The sequence below is a fragment of the Callionymus lyra genome, chromosome 7 (assembly GCF_982586985.1).
Source record: "Callionymus lyra chromosome 7, fCalLyr1.hap1.1, whole genome shotgun sequence".
Taxonomy (NCBI): Eukaryota; Metazoa; Chordata; class Actinopteri; order Syngnathiformes; family Callionymidae; genus Callionymus; species Callionymus lyra.
In genome coordinates this window covers 26,731,091-26,754,249 of record NC_141824.1, presented here as the reverse complement: position 1 = coordinate 26,754,249, position 23,159 = coordinate 26,731,091, and the positions used below count along the sequence as shown (strand labels likewise).

The 23,159-nt window shown below is 39.2% G+C and overlaps 2 protein-coding genes across 2 annotated transcripts; one reads left to right on the top strand and one right to left on the bottom strand.

Annotated features, from left to right (window-relative positions):
• The first annotated feature begins 5,664 nt into the window (after positions 1-5,664).
• Positions 5,665-14,111, top strand: trmt9b (tRNA methyltransferase 9B). Its single transcript, XM_087795722.1, has 4 exons — positions 5,665-5,848; positions 11,330-11,508; positions 11,582-11,755; positions 12,798-14,111. The coding sequence occupies exons 2-4, from the start codon at positions 11,352-11,354 to the stop codon at positions 13,643-13,645; spliced, it is 1,179 nt and encodes a 392-aa protein (XP_087651848.1). The 5' UTR covers positions 5,665-5,848; positions 11,330-11,351; the 3' UTR covers positions 13,646-14,111.
• Positions 14,112-15,340: 1,229 nt separating this feature from the next.
• Positions 15,341-17,929, bottom strand: hdac12 (histone deacetylase 12). The gene is made up of 8 exons (XM_087795785.1): positions 17,839-17,929; positions 17,615-17,758; positions 16,637-16,796; positions 16,385-16,575; positions 16,114-16,264; positions 15,932-16,048; positions 15,666-15,808; positions 15,341-15,593 (listed from the first exon to the last, which is right to left on the bottom strand). Exons 1-8 carry the CDS (start codon positions 17,917-17,919, stop codon positions 15,570-15,572), a joined length of 1,011 nt encoding a protein of 336 aa, XP_087651911.1. The 5' UTR covers positions 17,920-17,929; the 3' UTR covers positions 15,341-15,569.
• Positions 17,930-23,159: the final 5,230 nt, after the last annotated feature.

Sequence of the window (23,159 nt, the reverse complement as noted above, 5' to 3'; positions counted from 1 at the left end):
GTGCCCTTGACTCGTGTTGTCAGTGAGTTCTGTGCAGCTCTGTGGAGGCGTCAACATCTCTTCTCAGAATTGTAGGAGAGATTGAGTGATCAAGATACATTCCTGCAACCTTCATCTCTTCTGCATATAGCACAGCTCGACAAAGTGTGGCCCGTGGGCTACATGCCGGCTCCAAACTGTATTTATGTATAAAAAATTTGAAAGAACTATCATCTGGAAAACAAACTATTATTATAATTGAATGTAAATCTTGATATATATTATTAATCTCTTTTCATTTTTACTTAATGCGTTTTTGTAAAGCATTTTTAAATGTTTTTTATGGCTCTTTTATGATTGACGTCTCAATTAAATGTATATGAAGGAACAATAATTCACTTGTTTTAGTCACTTTTTGACATGATGCCACTTTTTTTTACCCCCTTTACTTTACTTTTTCTTCAAGATTTCCCATCATATTTATTGTCTTTCCCTAAATCCACAGTTGATTCAGTGACATCCAGTGATGAGGTGTGTCTTGTAAGGCCTTAGGATACAGTATCAACGTTAGTGTCATACTTTATGGAACAATTAATGACACTAGATGGCACTCTGAGTTTGAAAATAAAAAATGAAAGGTTTCATTGAATTAGTAGATCAAAGCTAAAGATTATAAAGTGTTTTATCTCTAGAAGTGGCCTTTCAAAAATGCTGCATCATCATACTATTGATACTACATCATTATACAGTTGACGCTTCATCATGAGGCCTCATCAGTCCATCACTAGTGGCATCTTATGAACTGTATTTGTCCTCCCCCAGCGAATGGCAAGTCTTAACAGTCAATCTGTATCAGACGAGTGTGGCTCTCAGCAGAGATGCTCTCAGCAGAGATGCTCTCAGCAGAGGTGCCCATCGATTAAAGCCTCAGACACAAAGAGTAGATGAAATCAGAGCTCTGTCACATATAGAGAGAACAAAAGTGGCTGCTCATCAGAGGCTTAATGAAGACTGCTGCAAAATATGTTGGTTCTGCTTTATGGAACAATAGAAATAAAGAAAACAAAACAATTTAATTTTTCAGCATCCCCCCTTACACCACATGAAAGGTCTTTTGACAAAAGCATGTATATGTAGTTGACCCAAAGTCACTTTTAGAGTTCCCTACAAATGGACCAGGCAAAAACTGTTGTCACTGGAGTGAAACTGTGGCCTTATCCAACCTTTCTGCATTATAGACCATAGCAATGTCGACATTAAAAAAGTAAAATAATTGGACATACATTTTGAATCTTTTCATGAATCCTCTTCTGACCTTAATTATATACAAACTAGAAAATAAGTACAATTGGATGCATTTTTTTTTATCAACTTAATATAAAGAAAGAAAATAAATATCATACACAAAAAGAACAAATGTAATTAAAGTTACATTTAAGTGCATATTTACTGTACATAAACACTGATCTGCTAAATGTTTCTTATTTTTCATTCAATGTCAACGTAACAATACTGACTATTGTTTCAATACTTACCACATCAGCTTCTTGTTTCTATAATTCAAGAGAAATGTGTTTCCAGTGGAATTCTATCAACACAATCAAGACCGTTATTTTATTTATTTGACTATCGATTTTTCCACAGCTACAACGTCTAGTTATTTCCAGGCCAGCTTAGAGACAATGTCTCTCCAGCATGTCCTGGGTCTCCCCCGTGGTCTCCTACAGGTCGGACCTCACCAGGAAGGCGTCCAGGAGGCACCCTAAACAGATACACAAGCCACCTCAACTGACTCCTCTAAACACAGCTTTACTCTTTGCCTTTTGGCTAAGCTCTTTTTTTTAACCACCACCAATTAGTGATTTTTGTGATTAAAATAACAATGGAAAAACGCAAAAGTGTATACACGTAGATACATAAACACAGCTGAATAAAAATATAACAAAACAGATTGATACATTTATAATATAAATTAAGGGGACTAATTAGCGGTTTTAGCCGCTGGTTAATAAAGTATTCCCTGTAGTTAAATGCTTAGGCAACCCTCTGGTCACCAATCCTTATGTAACCGGATGGTTATTTTTGGTTTGTTATTAAATGATTGTTTACATTCTCTTGGTCTCCACTCCCTACGCAGGTGAAGCCAATTAGTTAATGAGGGCGGGCTTTAACTATAAAGTCAGTGAGTCACTCAGTCTTTCCCTCTCCTGTGTCGTGACGGTCAGCGTTCTGGGACGTGTGTGGTCCTGTTCTCCAGCAGCTACACCAAAATCATGGACATCAGGGTATCGAGCGAACATCAGAGCTGGTTAGGCAGTGTTGCTACTGGCCCCGTATGGGCAAAGAAATCCGAGATTGGTGCCAACAGTGTGAGCGTTGTTCTTTAGCCAAGTCTACCCAGCCCAGGATCCGAGCCCCCATGGGTCACCTCTTAGCGGATCGGCCAAATCAGATTCTTGCCATTGACTTCACTCTTTTAGAGCGCGCAGAGGATGGTAGAGAGCTGGTGATGGTAATGACTGATGTGTTTTCAAAGTTCACCCAGGCTATACCCACCCGGGACCAGAAGGCCTCCACAGTAGCAGAAGTGCTTGTTAAGGAATGTTTTTTCCGCTATGGTGTTCCGGCACGTATCCATTCAGACCAGGGGAGGAACTTTGAAAGTACCCTGGTAAGGCAGCTGTGCAACTTGTATGGTGTACAGAAGACCTGCACCACCCCTTACCATCCTCAGGGCAATGGACAATGTGAGCGGTTCAATCGAACAATGCACAACCTGCTGCGCACGCTTCCCCCTGACCAGAAGTGGTCTTGGCCTAGCCACCTTCCCCAGTTGACTTTCAGCTACAATACAACCCCACACCAGTCGACGGGTGAATCGCCACACCTGCTCATGTTTGGACAAGAACCCCATTTGCCTGTAGATTCTCTCCTTGGTCATCTCCCGACACCAACGGCAGGCCGTGTGGATGAATGGGTAGCAGAGCACCGACGTCGCCTCGGTGTAGCCCATGAATCTGCCAGGGAATGGCAGGAAAGGTCAACAAAGAGGAGGAAGGAAAGACATGACCAGAGGAAGTTGTGCAGATCCTTGGAAGTCGGTCAGCGGGTTTATCTAAGGGACCATGGAGGCCCTGGACGTCGTAAGATCCAGGATATGTGGAAATCTACTATTTATAAAGTTGTTAAAGCTCCAGAGCAGGGTGGAGTGGTATACTCCATAGCTCCAGTGCAGGATATCACCCAGACCAGAGCTGTTCACCGAACATCATTAAAACCTGCATTGAATCTGCCATCACAGTTTCCCGAGGATAATCGGTCACCATCCGAGGAGAACCTGTCAGAGGATGATGAAGGTCCATGGGTGGTTGTAAGTGGGCCTGATCAAGGTCCCTCCAATTCTTTGAGGTTTCGTTCCATGCCCAGAAGACAATCCATGACATCCCCCAGGGAAAGAGTTCCTCCTTGCCTTCCTCCCAGGCTAGAAAACCAACCTGCCAGCAGGAGTCCAGCCCCTCTCAGGAAGTCTTCACGGGTCCATGCAGGGCAGCACTCTAACATCCATCACCTCCCAAGGACCATCAGGGTAGAGGCATCAGGGACGACTACTCCTCAGGTGTTGGGCTCAAGTAGTATTGCTGCAGCCAATTTTTAGGCCCGGTCATAGTACTTAGCTCATCGGTGGGGCACCGATGAAACGAGGGTGGGGAGGATTGTAACCGGATGGTTATTTTTGGTTTGTTATTAAATGATTGTTTACATTCTCTTGGTCTCCACTCCCTACGCAGGTGAAGCCAATTAGTTAATGAGGGCGGGCTTTAACTATAAAGTCAGTGAGTCACTCAGTCTTTCCCTCTCCTGTGTCGTGACGGTCAGCGTTCTGGGACGTGCGTGGTCCTGTTCTCCGCTATTTGGTATGTTATTCCATTGACTCGAAGTCCAACACAGTGACCTATTGTATTGTATTATTGTTTTCTCTTCACAATTGGGTTCTTTCTTTTGTTTTAGGGATATGCAGATACTATGCCGTGCCTTGCCTCTTTGTGTTTAGTTTGGGTTAGTTATTCTGTTCGCTATACAGTTATTTAGGTTTGGTTTGGTTCAACTTTGAGACTTGTATATTGTGTTAATGTGTTTATTTCCTGTGGTTCTTTTGTTTGGGTTTAGCACTTTGTTTCAGTTTTTCGGAGTAGCGATGTGTTCAACTGAAGTAGTGTCCATAATTGTCATTTCTGTCCAGTCAATGTGTGTTTTTTGTTGAATACTAATGTGTTTTTGGTTTTCCCTTTATTTCGGTTATAATTACTAACTGTGTTTTGTTGATTGTAATTATGATTATTTGGGGACTACGTCAGTTGTAAGGCATTTGCTGCCCTGTCTGGCTAAACAATAAACTATATTTTCTGGTACTTGTGTTTGTGCCTGTATTCATTTGTCGGAGGTTTCTACGCGTAGGGTCGTGGGTCTATATCTTTAGGTGCAAGGCCTAAAGTGGCGTTGTTGGGTACTGATTAACACCAGTCCACCGCTACTCCCCGGGCTAGTGTAAAGAATCGGTTACACTTAGTTCCTTATCTAATGATTAGTGACACACCTCAAAAATAAGCTCTCGACCAACTCTCTGTTTTGACTACAAGTCCTGAGATGATGGTCCCGCCTACGTTTGTGTGAGCTGGTACTCAAGTGAGATGAAGTTGTTACTAAATGTTGACATGGTCAAATTATTGAGAGTCCCTTATAAAGCTTTTTATTCAAAATTTGTCAATTCCATATCAGGAGATTGATATACTAACAAAAAGTAAATGTGTGAGATAAAATATGGTCAAAGTTGAGTTGGAGAAGAGGACAAATATAAGTTGAATACTCGTTGTTTAATTAGAAACAATTAAACGTTGTTTAAAACTATAAAATAACGAATTTATGCAAACAAAAACTTGGAGAATGTGTCCAGTACCTCGATATGACTGACGGGTCTTTGGTTAAAAAAAAAAAATTAAAAAAAAGATCAAGGATGTGCTTAATCATTTAAATGTGTTTGTTTTTGGAATTATCATTGTGTTGACAGCGCTCGTCACTGTCTGTGTGTTGTGGTGGTCACGTGGGTGGTGGGCAGCCAATCGCTGGCGACCTCACGCACCGCACATCGTGTCATCTTTTTACACAACTACTCGACCAATCAGAGACATCAAGACAGGCGTATTTACACCGGATGAAACATATGTCTGGAGTGACGTTAACAAAGTAAAAGCATCGGGCATACATTTTCAACCCTTCCCATAAAGCGATTAAGCGCTAAAGAAAATGAATTAAAGAATGAATTCTGACCTTTATTATGTGCAAAAGTAGCAAATATAAGTACAATTTGGTGCAATTTAAATAAAAAATAGGAAACATCATCATACACACACAGAAAAAATTATAGTTAAATTAAAGTGCATTCTTTCTGTTCGATCTGCTTCTTATTTTTCATTCAACGTAACAGTGATGACTAAACATTGTTTCAATACTATTTAAGAAAGCTGTGTTTAATAAAGCACCTAAAACAAACCAATTTCAGTAGATTTGTAGCGTACACTCAAGACGGTTATTTTTTGACCAGCACCGGAAGTGACGCCGCGCTCCCCCTTCCAGCTTGACGACGTTACCGCTCGGCGTGAGATGGGTCTGTTACAGTCCGGCAGCTCCTCCGCTGCTGGCGGTACCACTGTCGCCTCTCCTCGCCCTGCGCTGCTGCACAGCAGCGGTCCAAGTGTGCTTGGTGGAACCGGCAGGTCGAGTCCCTGATGGCGGGTCGAGCGCAGGTGAGGACGGGAAGTTGAGCTCCGGCGGAACCTGAGGACTGTGGGGCGGATCATTGGAGCTTCTGACGGTGAGTTGCTGCTGCTCATCCTTCTGGTGTGGAACTAAACTAGTGACACGTTTCTTCTTCTACATCAACACTCTCATCATATCATTTAAGTAACAATCAAGTTTTAAGCAGATCATTTTGAAAAAATGTTTTTATTTTCCCCGAAAATGTATTTATTTTTAATATTTTAATGTCATTCATTCAAATGTAAAGTGAATCTCGAGTCACCTTAGAATAAGGGCCGACCCTCCCAATAAGCAGAACGATTATATATATATATTTCTATGGTTGGATTTGTTTGCTCTTAAATGTTTAATCTGTATATAAAAGCTGTGTCATTTAGGTGATCATTGTAGGGTTGGGAACTATTGGATTTTATTAAGACTATCCTGCGAGCTAGCCTTACATTAGGATCACAGAGGTTCATGCAATACGAAACTGATCATCTTTTTATTTTTTTGTATTTTTTTAAGTACAATTCTGTCATTTCAAGAAAAAAATGTTTTTAAGATGTTTTGACATTGAAACATGTTAAAATTCGCAGTATAGGAACTAGGGGTTTAAGAAACTATAGATCCACCGATATATAGAGCAATCTTTTCTTTACTTCTTCAATATATCAATTAAAAAAAACTTGTTTTTTTGGCTTTCAAATCACTTTATTTTTATCATATATTCGCTTCATGGTTTATATATCAGTTAAATGTGTGTAAAATTAAATTATCATTATTTTCTTTACAAATAACATGCAAATATTTTCAGCATTTGTACATTTTTGTATTTCAATAATACCAGTCATCCGCAGCTAAAGGAACAATAAAACCCTAGAGATTCCGGCAATGACAGAGGACGAGAGGATACAGTCAACCCCAGCAGCATAGATAATGATGGGTGTATTTTGGTTTCAAAACAAATTGAATTATAAAAAACGGTTGAGCAAAGTACTTGAACAATACTGCTAATACATCCTTGTTCCTAGAGTATCTTCTTTTCGGAATTTAGACCTAAAACCAATTTCTGCCCTAATATTCCTGTCTTAATGCCAAATCACCGACTTGAGCGGTGATGCATGAATGAGACTCTAACTTTTGACCACTGCTGACCTTCATCGGGGGAAAACCTGTGGTCCCCTGCATTCATAGAGCGCTCACCAGCGGTGGCCGGGGCGACGCCCGTCTCTTCATAACAACGCCACTAATCTCATCAGAGACCTGTCGAGGTCTGACCAGGTTACAGAGTGGTCACGGCGCCCCAGTCATGGTGATTGAAAGGCTCTCCTGCCACATGCTGTTGCCAGAGAGATAAAAGCTTGTAGAGGTCCGATGTGATCCGCATCAGGCGGGACTCTCCCCTTGGCCTCTAATTGAATCCTCATTGTCAGTCAGGAGCAGAAGCTCCTCGCTGCTGGTTACATAACATCATCAGGACGGTTTGGTGAGCAGACGAGGGAGACAGGGATGCAGACGACACTGAGAGTGGCCAGATTACAGCGTTACATAAGTGATGCTTTTCTTCCACTCGGCCCGGCGTGAAGCTCATTATGGTGGAGGTGATGAAAAGTGGCTGTGATAAAGACTCTCTTCTACGAGACCCAATCGATCGTCAATAATTGGGGTTTTGATCAGGACAAGTAATTTTTTTCAATTCAAGATTTAATTAATCAAAACCCACATTTCACTACCTAGAATTTGCAGAGGAAGTAAGTAAGTAATAGCTATTTGTAAAGTGCCTTTCTAGACCAGGATCACAAAGTGCTTTAAGAATCAAAAACAATAGGGAAAATCCTGCAAAAATAAAAATGTCTTAAGATGTTTCTTGAAGGAGTCAGTAGACTCCATCAAGCGCAAAGAGAGAGGAAGATCGTTCCAAAGCTTAGGAGCAACAACCTGGAAGGATTTCTCTCCTCTGGTCCTGAACCGTGTGCGTGGAACCATCAGTAGATTCTGATCCACAGACCTCAGAGCTCGAGCTGGGGTGTAAGGCTGGATCAGATCACTGATGTAAGGAGGAGTCTGACCATGAATGGATCTGAAAGTAAGAACCAGAATTTTAAAGCTGATCCTGATAGAAAATGGCAACCTGTGAAGAGTTTTAAGGATCGGAGAAATGTAAGTTCTTCTACTAGAGCAGGTCAGAATTCTCCCTGCAGAGTTTTGTATTATCTGCAGGCGAGACAGCTCCTTCTTGTTTAGACACGAAAATAAACTGTTACAATAGTCTAAACGAGAAGACACAAACGCATGGATTATAAGCTCCAAAAGAAATGCGACAAATACAGAATTTGTGTCTAATTTCAACCTCATGGATATCAACCATTATGGCTAATGTTAGCAGCTAACACATTAATATGGCTATCGAGCTAGCTTAACTTTTGTACTGTTCATGTTTCAGTCTGGTTCGCCAGAATTTACAGACCACATGGCTCTTGATGAAGTTGTTACTGCTTTAAGTTGTTGTAAATCTAAAACATGTCAAATATAAACTGCTGGAGTCGACAGTATCCTCTCACCCTCAGTCACCCTCATAGGATTTTGTTCCTCTTTTAACCGTAGAGGATATAATGACTGCTGCCATCTAGCAGAAGTTAAATTCCAACACAAAAATGAAAAAACACTGTAAATAATTGCATATAAATTGTAATTTTTAAAATATCTAATCATTTTATTTTAAACAAACTTTATTGAAATATATAACAGGAAAGAACTATAGTAAAAATAAAAGCAGCGACACTCGTGTTGTCGGGCAAACGCTAATAAAAGTGTAACTATAAATCCACTAAGCAAACAGCCGCGACTCGTATAAACCTCAGCAAGGCGAAGCTAAACGGCCTCTGATACAAACACTGCGGCTCTGCAGGCACTTATTGATTACATAACACGTGTCGGCTGTGTAGCGGCGGTGATGGATGAGACGGGCCGGCATCGATGTCCATCGTCCGTCTTGCCCATCTGGTCAGGAAATTTCAAGGGCCTTATTTCACGGTGAATAGATAATAATAGATAAATATAAAAATATACATTTCTCTGGTTACATTTGTACATGAAATCCCCGCGAGAGCCACAGCGCTGGACGTGTGCTCTGCATCCTAATCTCTCCGCCTGCTGTTACATAACAGATGCATATGCACAGGTTAGACAATGCACTCCGTTCAATAACCCGGTGCCATTCAGCTGGGATCAGAGTCGCATGAAAAACAAGCCACTTTTCACGGTGAATCATGGGAGCAGAAGAGACGCCTCAATTGTTACTCAAAACGAATGAGTGTCCAGATTCTGATTCTGAGTAATGATAACATCAGGCCCACACGTGGAGGCGTACGTGCCAGTTCTTAAGCAAACTATTATTGATCGGGATAATAAACTGAGTAGTAAAGGAAGATTAAATCCTGTTACCTCAGGGTTTTGTATACAAGTTAAAAAGGTAAATATTGGTCCAACTCAGCCATAATAGGATGCAACATGTTTAATGAAAAAAATAGAAAAAGGAGAGCGATTAATCAGGTATGTATTTATACGAATGAAACAGTGACTTAAATTAGGTCAACTGTATTAGAAGATCAGGTTTATTTTTGAATTTCTTCACATGTTCAGGACATAAAAAGTAATTGAAATGACCTTTCTCACTGTTCCCGTTGTAGAGAGATATGACTTTTGAACAAGGTTAGTGCCCAATCAAACAAAGTAAAAGTAACAATACCTATATATATCTGGCCTCCTGTCCAGGGTGTCCCCCGCCTCTCACCCGAAGAAACTGGGATAGGCTCCAGCCTCCTCGCGACCTCCAAAAGGGATAGAGCGGTAAAGAAAACGAACGATGATGTTTAAAAAATTATCTCAGGTATTCATTGAACTAAGAATTACTTTATTATTCCTGAGAGGGGAAATTATATTCATTTATTAATTTTTTTGTTCTTCAGAATCAGAAATATACAGTACATGATACCTAGATGCTGTATCATGATACAGTTGATGCTGTATCATTAAACAGTTGATGCTGTACCATGATACAGTTGATGCTGTACCATGATACAGTTGATGCTGTATCATTAAACAGTTGATGCTGTACCATGATACAGTTTATGCTGTATCATTAAACAGTTGATGCTGTATCATTGAACAGTTGATGCTGTTGATACAGTTGATGCTGTATCATTAAACAGTTGATGCTGTATCATTAAACAGTTGATGCTGTATCATTGAACAGTTGATGCTGTTGATACAGTTGATGCTGTATCATTAAACAGTTGATGCTGTATCATTAAACAGTTGATGCTGTACCATGATACAGTTGATGCTGTATCATTAAACAGTTGATGCTGTACCATGATACAGTTGATGCTGTATCATTAAACAGTTGATGCTGTACCATGATACAGTTGATGCTGTATCATTAAACAGTTGATGCTGTACCATGATACAGTTGATGCTGTATCATTAAACAGTTGATGCTGTATCATTGAACAGTTGATGCTGTATCATTAAACAGTTGATGCTGTATGATGATACAGTTTATGCTGTATCATGATACAGTTGATGCTGTATCATTAAACAGTTGATGCTGTATCATGATACAGTTAATGCTGTATCATTAAACAGTTGATGCTGTATCATTAAACAGTTTATGCTGTACCATGATACAGTTTATGCTGTATCATTAAACAGTTGATGCTGTATCATTGAACAGTTGATGCTGTTGATACAGTTGATGCTGTATCATTAAACAGTTGATGCTGTATCATTAAACAGTTGATGCTGTACCATGATACAGTTGATGCTGTATCATTAAACAGTTGATGCTGTACCATGATACAGTTGATGCTGTATCACTAAACAGTTGATGCTGTACCATGATACAGTTGATGCTGTATCATTAAACAGTTGATGCTGTACCATGATACAGTTGATGCTGTATCATTAAACAGTTGATGCTGTATCATTGAACAGTTGATGCTGTATCATTAAACAGTTGATGCTGTATGATGATACAGTTTATGCTGTATCATGATACAGTTGATGCTGTATCATTAAACAGTTGATGCTGTATCATTAAACAGTTGATGCTGTACCATGATACAGTTTATGCTGTATCATTAAACAGTTGATGCTGTATCATTAAACAGTTGATGCTGTACCATGATACAGTTGATGCTGTATCATTAAACAGTTGATGCTGTACCATGATACAGTTGATGCTGTATCATTAAACAGTTGATGCTGTATCATTGAACAGTTGATGCTGTATCATTAAACAGTTGATGCTGTATGATGATACAGTTTATGCTGTATCATGATACAGTTGATGCTGTATCATTAAACAGTTGATGCTGTATCATGATACAGTTAATGCTGATCACGGCAGTAACATGCACTCCATACATGAAGCGGCGTTGATTAAACGGGTTGTCGGAGCGTCGGCTGATGATTTCCAGTTGACCTTGTTTGACCTTGACAAGACTCACTCGCTGATGATTCACGGTGATGGAGTTGTTGTTCGTCCTCCCAGGCATGTGTCGAGGCCAGAGCTCATGATGGAGGAGGCTGCCAGTCAGCTGGAGAGAGCTCACGTGCACAGCGTGTACGACAAGATCGCCCCCTACTTCAACGACAGCCGCTACAAGGCCTGGCCCAAAGTGCGGCAGTTCCTGCTGGACCTGGAGCCGGGCAGCATCGTCGCCGACGTCGGTGAGAGTCTCTCTCCGATCCCTTCCTTTTCCTGTTCGTAAAACTCTTGTCAAACACGAGTTTAAATCTGCAGGCTGCGGCAATGGCAAGTATCTCCACATCAACAAGGAGGTGTTCAAGCTGGGAAGTGACGTGTGTCGCCCCCTGGTGGACGCTGCTTGGAGCCAAGGTCACGAGGTCCAGATGTGCGACGGGCTGCGCTTGCCTTACAGGGACGGATGTTTCGACGCTGTCGTCTCCATCGCAGGTAATCCACACTGTGACGATGATATGTCTTCATTTTCACAGATAGTTAATTTAGCATTTGCTTTTTTGAAACCACTGAGGCCGTGGCATATAAAGACATTCATAATATCATAGACACACAAGATATTTACTTTAGTCATTGCGAACATGCATCCGTGTCAATATTGTCTTTTATTTTGACACAGCTTTTTTATTGTTTTCATTTTCAGGTATTTCATTGGAGATTTACAGACTTTAGATTTCTTTTGAAAGTGTCAAAATGTCAACTGAAAATGGAACGAGCTAGCACTAAGCTAGCAAGAATAGGGGTCACTGTCCTTGATTTTACATTTGAATTTTTTTAAATTAAATTCATTCATTAATTATTTATTATTATTAATATTGAACCAGTTTCTGTTTCTATTGTGCAATTGGTCACGTTTATCTTAACAGATCCGGTTTATCTAACTAATAGGTGCAAATGAATCCCCAAAATTGTATTTGTACTTTAGACCTCCTGCAAGGGATGAATACATCTACTTTTTGTGGTGACGATTAAAGAAACTGTTTCTTTGCAACGGCAAGAAAATGATAGTATTGATTTCTGGAACTCCTGTTGTGTTATCAGTATTATCTTGCCATTTAAATTATATACTTTATTGAATATTGTTTTGATCGTTTAAGCGCTTTGTGACCCTGATCTGGAAAAGCGCTATATAAATAAAAATTACTTACTTAATTACTTTACATTATAGTATCAAGGGAATCATGGTGTATTGTTATTAATAGAATATATTCAATCTATTTATATATTCATTTTGAACAAATACTTAGTTGGTAATTCAATGTGGGTGTCTCTAGAGAAAAAGAAAGTCTTGACAATGAAAAATTGAATTTTGTTATTTACCTTTTTTTATTCAACAATTTAAAAAAAAAAAGGTTTGATTTATGCTTCGTTTCCCCAGTGCTCATGAAATGGAAATGGAATTTTTAATTCCACTGTAATTGATTGAGAAATAAAATGTTTGTCTGTTCAAACCTTAACACGAGCGTCTCTGCCGCAGTCATCCATCACTTGTCCACCAAAGAACGTCGTATCCGAGCAATAAGGGAGATGGCTCGCACGCTCAGAGCGGGCGGTCGCATCATGATCTACGTCTGGGCCATGGAGCAGAAGCGTCGCAAGTTCGAGAAGCAGGACATCTTCGTCCCCTGGAACCCTGACCCTTACTCTCCCGCCGGGCTCAACCGGCAGAACAGCAAACCCAAGCGGCGTGGGGCGGCGCAGAGCGCCAGCGAAGCCGTGGAAGGCGCCGACAAGCACAGGAAGGTCAGAAGCACATCGTCGGTGGCCGACGAGGAGACGACCTCTTGCCCTCAGACCAGGACGCAGAGACAGTGGTTCTTCTCCAGGTCTCTCGATTCCGTGTTCGACTTTGGAAGCTTGTCGCTCTCCAGGTCCTCGTCCAGAGAGTTGAGCGCCATTTCTCCCGACAGCGAGGGGTTCAAGGCCAGTCTGCGTGGACGAGGGAAGATCCTCATAAAGCAGTTCTCCAGCTTCTTCGCTCCTCCTTCCGTCATCAGCTCGGAGGAGGACGTCTTCGACCCGGACACGGATCCGCACAAGCAGAAAGATCCCGGTGGAATCAGCCCGGACACAAGTCTCCCCGTCGCCCTCCTGGAGGAGTGTGGCTCCGTGGCCCTGCCGGATCTGATCCCCCACCAGAGGGAGCCGCAGGAAAGCACACAGAGCCCGCCCGTGGACGGGACCTGCCTGAGGTACTACCACGTGTTCAGGGAGGGGGAACTGGCCGGTCTGATCCAGGAGCACGTGCGGGAGCTTCACGTTAAAGACGCTTATTTCGATCACGCCAACTGGTGTGTGATCGCCGAGAAAATCCAGTGTTTCTAACCGTTTTTAGATTTTAGCACTGAATCACCCAGAACGCCATGCTGTGACCTTTACCTTGTTTTTTTAATGAAACATTTTTACATTCCTTAATTTTAAAACAAGCCCGGTACAGTCGTGTTTTAATGCTTTAGATAATCTTTTTTAAACCGTAGATGGTGACACTTTTAAAGACCTCTATTCCTCAGTGTACGATTGTGTTTGCATGTAAGTCACAGTCACACTTGTGCAGCTACACGTCTGTCGTGTCGAACACCATGTCTGTGCCGCTCGATCGTGACAAGCCGTCTCAGCAAAATAACTGCCTCATGAACTGTGAATCAAAGGTTGCACTGTGCCGCTGCTCCATGTTGGTGTGTCTTTTAAAACTTAGGAGGAAACTTGAAATTTGAGTGTTGTGTGTGTCCTCGTCGTCAGTGTTTGTGACTGTAAATACTTTTTTCATTCATTAAATTGTTTTTAATCATCAGTGTTGTTGTTATACTCGAAGGAAAAACAATATAATGAAAATAATATTTGAAAATGTTTTATATCCCCTTAAACTTAACAAGTTTTAACATTTAAAACATTATTATGTGTATTTTTATTTTTTATATAATTACATCCACCCTCCCACAAAAAAATTATGAAACGATTTTGAGGCCCACTTGCAATACCTTCGCGGCCCACCGGGGGGGGGGGCGGCCCACAGGTTTGGAATCACTGCTCTAGATGAACAGTGTGCATGTGCTGTTGAGGGAAGCTTTCACCCCTGTCAAAAATAATTGGTTATCACTTTTTCCATCCCCACAATGTACCAGTATGTAATTGACTGGAGGAAAACAAGGAGTAAATCGAAAAGGAGGAAATACATAAACCATAGTAAGGCGTCTATGAGGCGTCATGATGCATCATCAACATTTTTGTCTTTGTTTGAAAATTATGCTGAAATTTCATTGAAATAGTAGATCAGAGCCAACGTTTATAAATCAGAGAGTGGCATCTAGTGGCCTTTCAAAATGAAGATGAGGTATCATGATTGTGTTCATGCTGATGAGGCTAACACATTACTATCACTAATAAACGGGTAAAAGTAAATCGAAAAAATAAATTGTGTAAATACATGTTTTAGATGATGAGTTGATGAGGCCTTGTTTCAAAAGAAAGTGGTTCAAAGGGGAGTTTTATTCCGAGAAGTTTCTGCAGTTCCATATTTAGCTGGGGTTAGAAGACGGTATTTATATAAATGAGAACCTTCACAGACAGATTTCAAAGAGAGTATTACCAACAACTCTTATTAAAGGCTGATGCGGCCTCATAATACAACATCAACTGTATCATTACTGTCTTAATGTTTATAATATTTGGCTGTGATTGACTAATCTACTAATCCATTTAAACATCATTTTAAAACAGAGTGCCATCTAGTGGCCTTTCAAAATCTATCAGGTTAGAGTTCATGCTATATTATAAGGCCTCATCAACCTATTGCTATTTTTTTTTTTTAATTCAGTGTTTAATTGTTAATGAAAAAGTATTTTGGTCTGGAAGTCAACCCACAACCCCAGAAAGAAAGCTCAGGATTAACAATTATAAAACTATAAGCATGTCAAGAGTACAGCTCATGTAAAGTCTGAAGGTCTCTCCCTGGTTTACAAATAGTTTGAATTGTCTTTAAAATAAACATCAAACGTGTATTTGTTCTGTCACAAGGTAGATTTTATTCAGTTGAGCCCACAGATGTTACAAAGTAGAGGTAGACAATATAGAAGCTCTACGAATAACGCAGTTTAAAAACGTACAAATGAGTGCAGTATATCTATAGTTGTATATACCAGGAGCAGCTTTCAACACAAGTGAGAAATCTGAAAAGATTTTAACCTAGTAATGTAATGTGATTGAGTCAGTGGAGCAACTGAAGCCTCAAGGTGGTCCAGGTCAGAAATGTTTACATGCCAAACTCTTTCCACACCTGGATAGAAAAGATACAGAATTTAACTTGAGCTACTTTTTAGAAAAGAGGTCTCAATTCTTAAGAAAGTACCTGAGATGCTGCTCTGTGAACGAGGGAATGTCTGAGTGCGAGTCCGTCGATGCATTTGAAGTATCCTCCTCCTATGACAGAAGCCAGTGGAACTCCTCTGCTCACCACCGTCCTCATCACGTACAGATCCCTCTGGTACAAACCTGCTCAGACACACGTCGTCATAAAATACGATTTTTTTTAGAGACCACTAGATGGCACTCTCTCCTCTATCATGTGTTTGAACAACTTTTTTAAAAATCAAGTTCAGAAGAGTTCTCAACCACCTTGATCAGTTAAACGCAGCCTCCCCAGTTCATCCTGCCAGTGTGGGTCTACACCTGCATCATAGAGGACCAGGTCTGGACGGAAACTCTCCAGCAGCCACGGAAGGTGAGCCTCCACTGTTGAAGAGGATCAGTGTTTTAGCCAGTAAGTTAAATATACCTGGTGTGTACATGTGATGTACCGGTTGAGTGATACTCTCTGTCCTCCAGTCCGTCCTCCAAGCTGACGTCAAGGTCACTCTGTTGCTTACGCAGCGGAAAGTTTTTCCCACAATGCACGGAAAACGTGAAGACATTAGGCTCATCTTTGAAGATGAAAGCAGTGCCGTCGCCCTGGTCGATGAGTACATACATGAGTTCATAAAAAAACAGGTCGAAGAATGAAAATGTGCACTAAAATAAAATATATAAATCTCCTCAGCTAATAAATGGAAACTTAATTTCTTTTTTTACCTGGTGCACGTCCAGATCTACGATGAGAACTTTCTTCTGGTTCTCATCCATCATGAATTTGGCTGCAACGGCCAAGTCATTAAGCAGACAGAACCCAGAACCAAAGCTGGGGAAGGCGTGATGGGTTCCTCCTGCTGTGCTGCATGCCAGACCTCTCTGCAGAGCGACCTCAGCAGCGAGAAGTGTTCCACCTGGAGAAGAAACCAACTTCTGGTCAGACATCTACAGTGGACGCAACAACCTCGCCCACACCTGTTTCATAGCAGCAGCGGCTCACTAGGCCTTCACTCCAGGGGAAGCCTGTTCGCCTCTGTTCCTTCTCGTTTATCTTTCCGTTTATAAAGTTATCCAGGTATTCATCCGTGTGCACATTTCTGAGGACATCTACAGAGGCAGCTTCTGGAGCCCAAACCTACTGTGGAGAAGAGTATTGGGAATAAAAACACATTTATTATGCTGCATTGTCCTTCCTCTTGCCTCAGTCTTATATTTTCATCACCTATTCTTTCTGACTTTCCTCTTCTTTCCATCACTCCACATTTTTTTCTCTCACATTATGATCAGAAAAATGTATCATCCATGGAGACTCTTCTGACCTTGCCTGTACTTTTTCAAAAGCGGAATCAGAAAACTTTTGCAAGTGTTGAAAAAACAACTTTTCATGGCAATGACGGTAGAGAATAAAAAGTAATTAAATAAATCCATATGAAATAAAGTGAAATGTGTAAAATAGGATAAATTACATTAAAGTGGCATGTAAAATAAATACAATACATTAAACTATATTCATGTAATTATTAATTCCGGATTATAACTTTAAAAACTTAAGGCTAAAGCTGGCCCCAAAAGTCATCTAAAAGCTGCCAGCAATAAAATATTAGATTATTCAACATGGATCAAATATTAATTCACCTGATGTCATAATGAAATCCTAAACTAAAACCCACTATGTTTGTCTTCTTTCTGTCTTTTTCTAGCACAATTTAAAAGTCAACAAATAATCTGGAACTAAATGAAAAAGAAATTGAGCAGAAGATGGAATTCGAGTGCATTTGTGCTTTAAGAAATAAATATTTGCCATTACACATATCACATAGTTTAGAATTATATTCTAGACATTCTTCACAGGAAAATACATTTTTGCTTCACTTTGTGTGACGTTTAAAACACTTTATTTTTAAATAACTGTTTTGTTCTACCAACGGACGCTAATATGTTAGACAAGCACACCTGTTTCTCTGTTATGATCTGATCTTTGAGTAAAATGTGTAGAACTCGAGGAAACTTCTTCATTGGAAACCTGTGGTTGGGTGGAAGTTCGGAAACGTATCCGCTGTGATGAACGATGGGAAGATCTCTGGACTCATGTCTCACCTGAGGGGAAAGAATGTGCAGTAAGTGCTTCGATATAAACACTTTTAAGGTGGAAATAAACGCGATGATTTTTTTCTTACTACTTCAGCGTGTAGACATCTGTGAAGTTTGATAAACCTGTTGAAAAGATGCTTCAAGAATATTCGCTTCATATAAGTCATGTCTGTGAACGTCAACCACTGTTGACGGAAGTCGTTACGTCTCACACCTGAGCTTTGCTGCCCCCTACTGCTGAGGAATATACATGGCACTGTATGCCTAGTGGTCCTGTAGAGCGTAAACTTGTGTGTAAATAGTTTTAGTGAATAAAATGTGAAAGAGGAAACAAACCAAATTCAGAATTTTACGTATAAGGATTTTATTAACACTAATTTTGTTAATATTACAATAATTGAAGTCTTGTTAATACACAACCTATTGAGAATCAGAATATATCAATACATGCCAGTATATGTGGGTGGAAAACCTTGTTTAGGAAATAGAATATTGTCAAAAATGTAAATAATATAATAATAGTAATGTTTTTAATATGATTAAAGAAGTTTCGCCATTATTTGTTGAGGGATCTAATTCAAATCAGGATTTTTCTTATTAATTAACTCAATTAATACATTACAACACATTTTAACTGGGTCACTAGTGCTTTATATCCCAAATATTATGGTTAATAAAATAATTATTTAATTGAAACAGATAAACATAAATGTAATAAGAATTTAAATAAGAATATATGTAAAGAAAAAACAAACATTATATTTGTCTTTATTTAACTGTAAATAAACACCTTTCAATGGTTCCTTAAGCTCCAGCCTATCAAAATCTTGTCAAATCAGGATATATAGATTTCCAAAAAAGGATGATTTTAATATTTTTAATGTTGCCAGTTAAATTTCACTTCTGGAAATGATCATTTATATTTTGAATAACCAGTTTAAATGATCATTCTAAACCAGTAATGATGGCTCTTAATGATTGTTGTTTCAGCCATCTGTCTCTGCTCTAGTGCTTCCAGGTAGCTCCAGGCCGGTCCATCTGCCATCAGAGTAGATCAATTAACAGCATTTTGATTCTGTTTAAACGCTTCTCATCTTCCGCTAAAACACTTCCATGATGGATAAATCTAGTTTCCCTCATCTGGCTATAATTGTGGTGTCAGAGTCTTACGAGATTCTGCTCTATCATGCAGCAGTTCCAGGGATTTAATGCATGTCGGTGGAACGTCCTCTTCTAGTAATAAAAAACACTTAGTGTCTTGGGCTTTTCCTGGATTATTGTGGCTCCCGCCTTGAGAGCTCCAGCTCTCCTGGGCGAGACAGGAGTGATGGCCCCAGGCATGACTCTCATAATAACCTTGGAACCAAAATCAATTACAAACTTGAACAAATATCTTAACCAGGAAGGACAGGGCAGAGGCTGCAGACTGTACAGATTTACTCATGAATATTTTAGTGTTGTTGTCGAATTCTGAGTCTGGATTTAATATTTTTGTCCCTGTACATGGAAATGATGCAGGGGTGAGAAATTAAATATGAAAAAAAAGAAAGAAAATAAATCAGGAGAGAATAGCTGTTATTGTTATTATGGTCTTACATTGTACATTAAACAAAACCAAAATATAATAATAATGATATTTTTTGGATATTATTTCTTTTTTTTTATCATAACTTCAGAACAATTTTTTTTTTTAAGTAGTAATTAATAAATAAAAAACAAGTAATCAAACCAATAACTTCACTGGCAATCTACTCTTGAATAATAGTGATGTGTTGATGAGGTTTCATGAAACAGTTTCATCATTTTCAGAGCTCGGTAGATGAAGAGCCTCTAAGTTCAAAAAGAATGTAAGGTTAAATTGACTTACCGGTAGTATTCTGGAGCTTCAACTATTTAACACAGATTTCTATCTAGTGGCTTTTTAAAATGGAGGCAGACACACCACTAATAAATACTAATCTATAGTGATCGGTTGATAAGGCCTAATGATACCATATCATGATGCTTTATGCCACATTTTGAGGCCACTAGATGGCACTCTCAGTTTGAAAACAATGCCAGGTTTAAATGAGTAGATCAGAGTCAAAGATTATCAAGCAAAGAGTGCCATCTAGTGGCCTTCTTTTTGAAAGCAAGACATCATTTTATGATACAGTTGATGCTGTATCATGATACAGTTGATGCTGTATCATGATACAGTTGATGCTGTATCATGATACAGTTGATGCTGTATCATGATACAGTTGATGCTGTATCATGATATGGTTGATGCTGTATCATAATACAGTTAATGCTGTGTCATACAGTTGATGCTGTATCATGATACGGTTGATGCTGTATCATACAATTGATGCTGTATCATCATATGGTTGATGTTGTATCATGATACGGTTGATGCTGTATCATACAATTGATGCTGTATCATCATATCGTTGATGCTGTATAATGATACGGTTGATGCTGTATCATACAATTGATGCTGTATCATCATATGGTTGATGCTGTATCATGATACGGTTGATGCTGTATCATACAATTGATGCTGTATCATCATATGGTTGATGCTGTATCATGATACGGTTGATGCTGTATCATACAATTGATGCTGTATCATCATATGGTTGATGCTGTATCATGATACGGTTGATGCTGTATCATACAATTGATGCTGTATCATCATATGGTTGATGCTGTATCATGATAAAGTTGATACAGTCTTAACTGTCCACACTTTTTAAAATTGTAATCTGCACTGTAAGTACAATGTAAATGGGTAAACTGTACTTATATGTTTGTTATTTTCTCATGTTTGTTGTTTCACATTTGTACCAAAAAATAAATTAATAATGGCATAAAAAAACAAAAACATTCTGATTCTAATTCTGATGAAACCTCATCAACCCATCACTATTATATACTGGGAAGTTTTTTCTCTGATTATTTCTTCTGTTAGCAAAACCAAACGAATCAAAACCAATTAATTTGATATAAATAGTGTTCAGGACAAGGTTTCAGGCCAAAAGCTTCCCTTTTAAAGTTCACCATATGCCATCAAAGAGCAGCTGCTGCGAGGTTATTCTCCCGTTGTGATGTCCAAAAAGTTTTTCCAGAGGTTACAAAAACAAAAGCTTTGGAAGCCCAACTTTATACTCGACACACGTCGCGTTTCACCGAACAAATCACTCTGTCATCTGTGAAGAGCTCTGTCATCTCCGGGCTGTTATTGTTTCCTAGAAGCAAACATGTTTGTCGCCGGGGTAGGTGGGTTTCATCAGACGAGTGATTCAAACACACCTGTCAATTACACAACATCACAATCACAACACAGGGCCCACAACCCTCCGCCATGGAGCGGAAGGAATTCACAGGTTGATTGTGAGCGGCGGCGGAGCGTGTTGCAGCAGGTGAAGACAGAGGTTGTTGTTGGAGTGAATTAATTTGTAGCTGCTCAGCGTGTGTGTAATGTGACAGGCCGGTCGTTGCTCAGAGGCACTTCAGCCTCACATGAAAGCAGGAGCTGATTCACCTCTGATCCGTTCCTCAAAAACAGACTTGAGCAGCAGCTTATATCCAAATTACCCGTCTCACCTTGTCATCACTGGAAATGTCATCTTCTTTTCACTAATTGTTTGGGAATGTCTAGAAAGTATTAAGTAGTAGAGCTTTTTTCTCGTGATCCTTAGACAAATAGTGAATGCACATTTTACATTTGTACATTTTATTTACTTGACTTAAAAGAACTAAAAAAAACTTGGTTGGTTGTGGTCATATAAGTAATATATATTAATTGAATTTAAGACAAAGAAAGAAAACACGTACGATTTAATTAATAATTAATTAAACTAATTTATAGTGATATAATAATAACAATAACAATAGGTTTTATCATTTCTGCTTTTCAGTTTGTTTTGTTATTTTCTACTACAAACTTACAGAGAAAGGATTTAAAGACGCTTGTTTTTATTATGACCACTAGATGGCCTTCTTTCCTCCACCGTAACATCTTTGGCTGCTATTATCAACACATATTTAGAAAACATCCTTTTAAATGTTTTTAATGTCGCATAGCTTTCTTTTTTTATTTAGAAACTGATGGTTTTTTAAAGGTGAAATGGTGAGTGTTTGCACAGCTTTTTGGATATATGTTCTCTTTTTATCATCTGGTTTATACATTACTACCAGTCAAAGTAAGCAACAAAACACAAGCTCAGGCAACATATTCGTGGGAAGTTTGAGTTATATGCAGGGATGTCAAGTTTATCAGTGAAGAGTGAGATCTTAGTTTAATGATGAAAAAGAAAAAAGAAAAGCTTTGTTAGTGTCTTAAGCATCAATTCTTGTTAAAATGTCAATATATTTTTTGAATAGTGCTGTACATTTTCCAGAAGATATCTATGGCAGTCATTGATCAGAACCTTTGATAGTTATTGTATTTATACCTTCAAAAATCTGCCATATTTGACAATGACATCTGTGATATAGCTAAAATATTGTGTTTTAATGATCAATTTCTCAAAGATTCTACATCCATGGATAGATTTAGGCACAAGGGACCTTATCATGAAAACAATTAATATAGATTATTGAAAGGTTACATTTAAGTGTGATAAATGTAAACTGTAGCGTGTGGTGTAATAATGGGTCAAAATTCATGACTTTCACACTCAATGTAAGTAAGTCAGTAATAGTTACACTTGGCAGCTCTGGTTATAGCCAAATATGGGAATCTTACTAAATGCCATGTCAAGCTTAACTAAACTCTATGTATTAGGTTTAAAAACGTGTTCTGACTGATCACATTTGTGCTTTTCAGAGAGAGTATCTCTTCTGTTCAACTCTTTAATTGCCCTTTTTGAGCTAAAGCAAACGTTACAACCACAATAACTTCAAGTAAGGTCTTGATGTCATCATGACATGAATCCCACAGACTGATCAGTATTCATGAAAACAGCTCCAGGCTTTTTCCTACTTTGAACAACAACAATATTCTGTGGAAGTTTATTTAAACTCTGCATTAAACTCTGAATTATAAATAGACACATTTAACATTATCATGATTTTAATATCCGTGGTTAATAAAAAATGAGGCTAGAATTTATGACGCAGGCAGACTTCTAAACTATAACATCTGCCCAGATCTTTGGAACGTTGGGAATTTGCAGTGGAGTCAAGACGGAGCAGAGATATTGAGTCAGACGCAGGTATCGCTGGAATGTTTTCTAATCATGTTTGCATGTCCCCTTTTTTTTCCACATCTGGGCAGTGTTGTTGTTACATAAGAGATGTCCTCAAGCGTACGACCATCTGCCTTTGAGGAGGAAGCAGCGTGATTCTGAAACTTAATATTTTTCTCCTCTCATGTCTGGGCCTTCTTATCAGATGCGCTCATACTGTGTTGCAATAACAT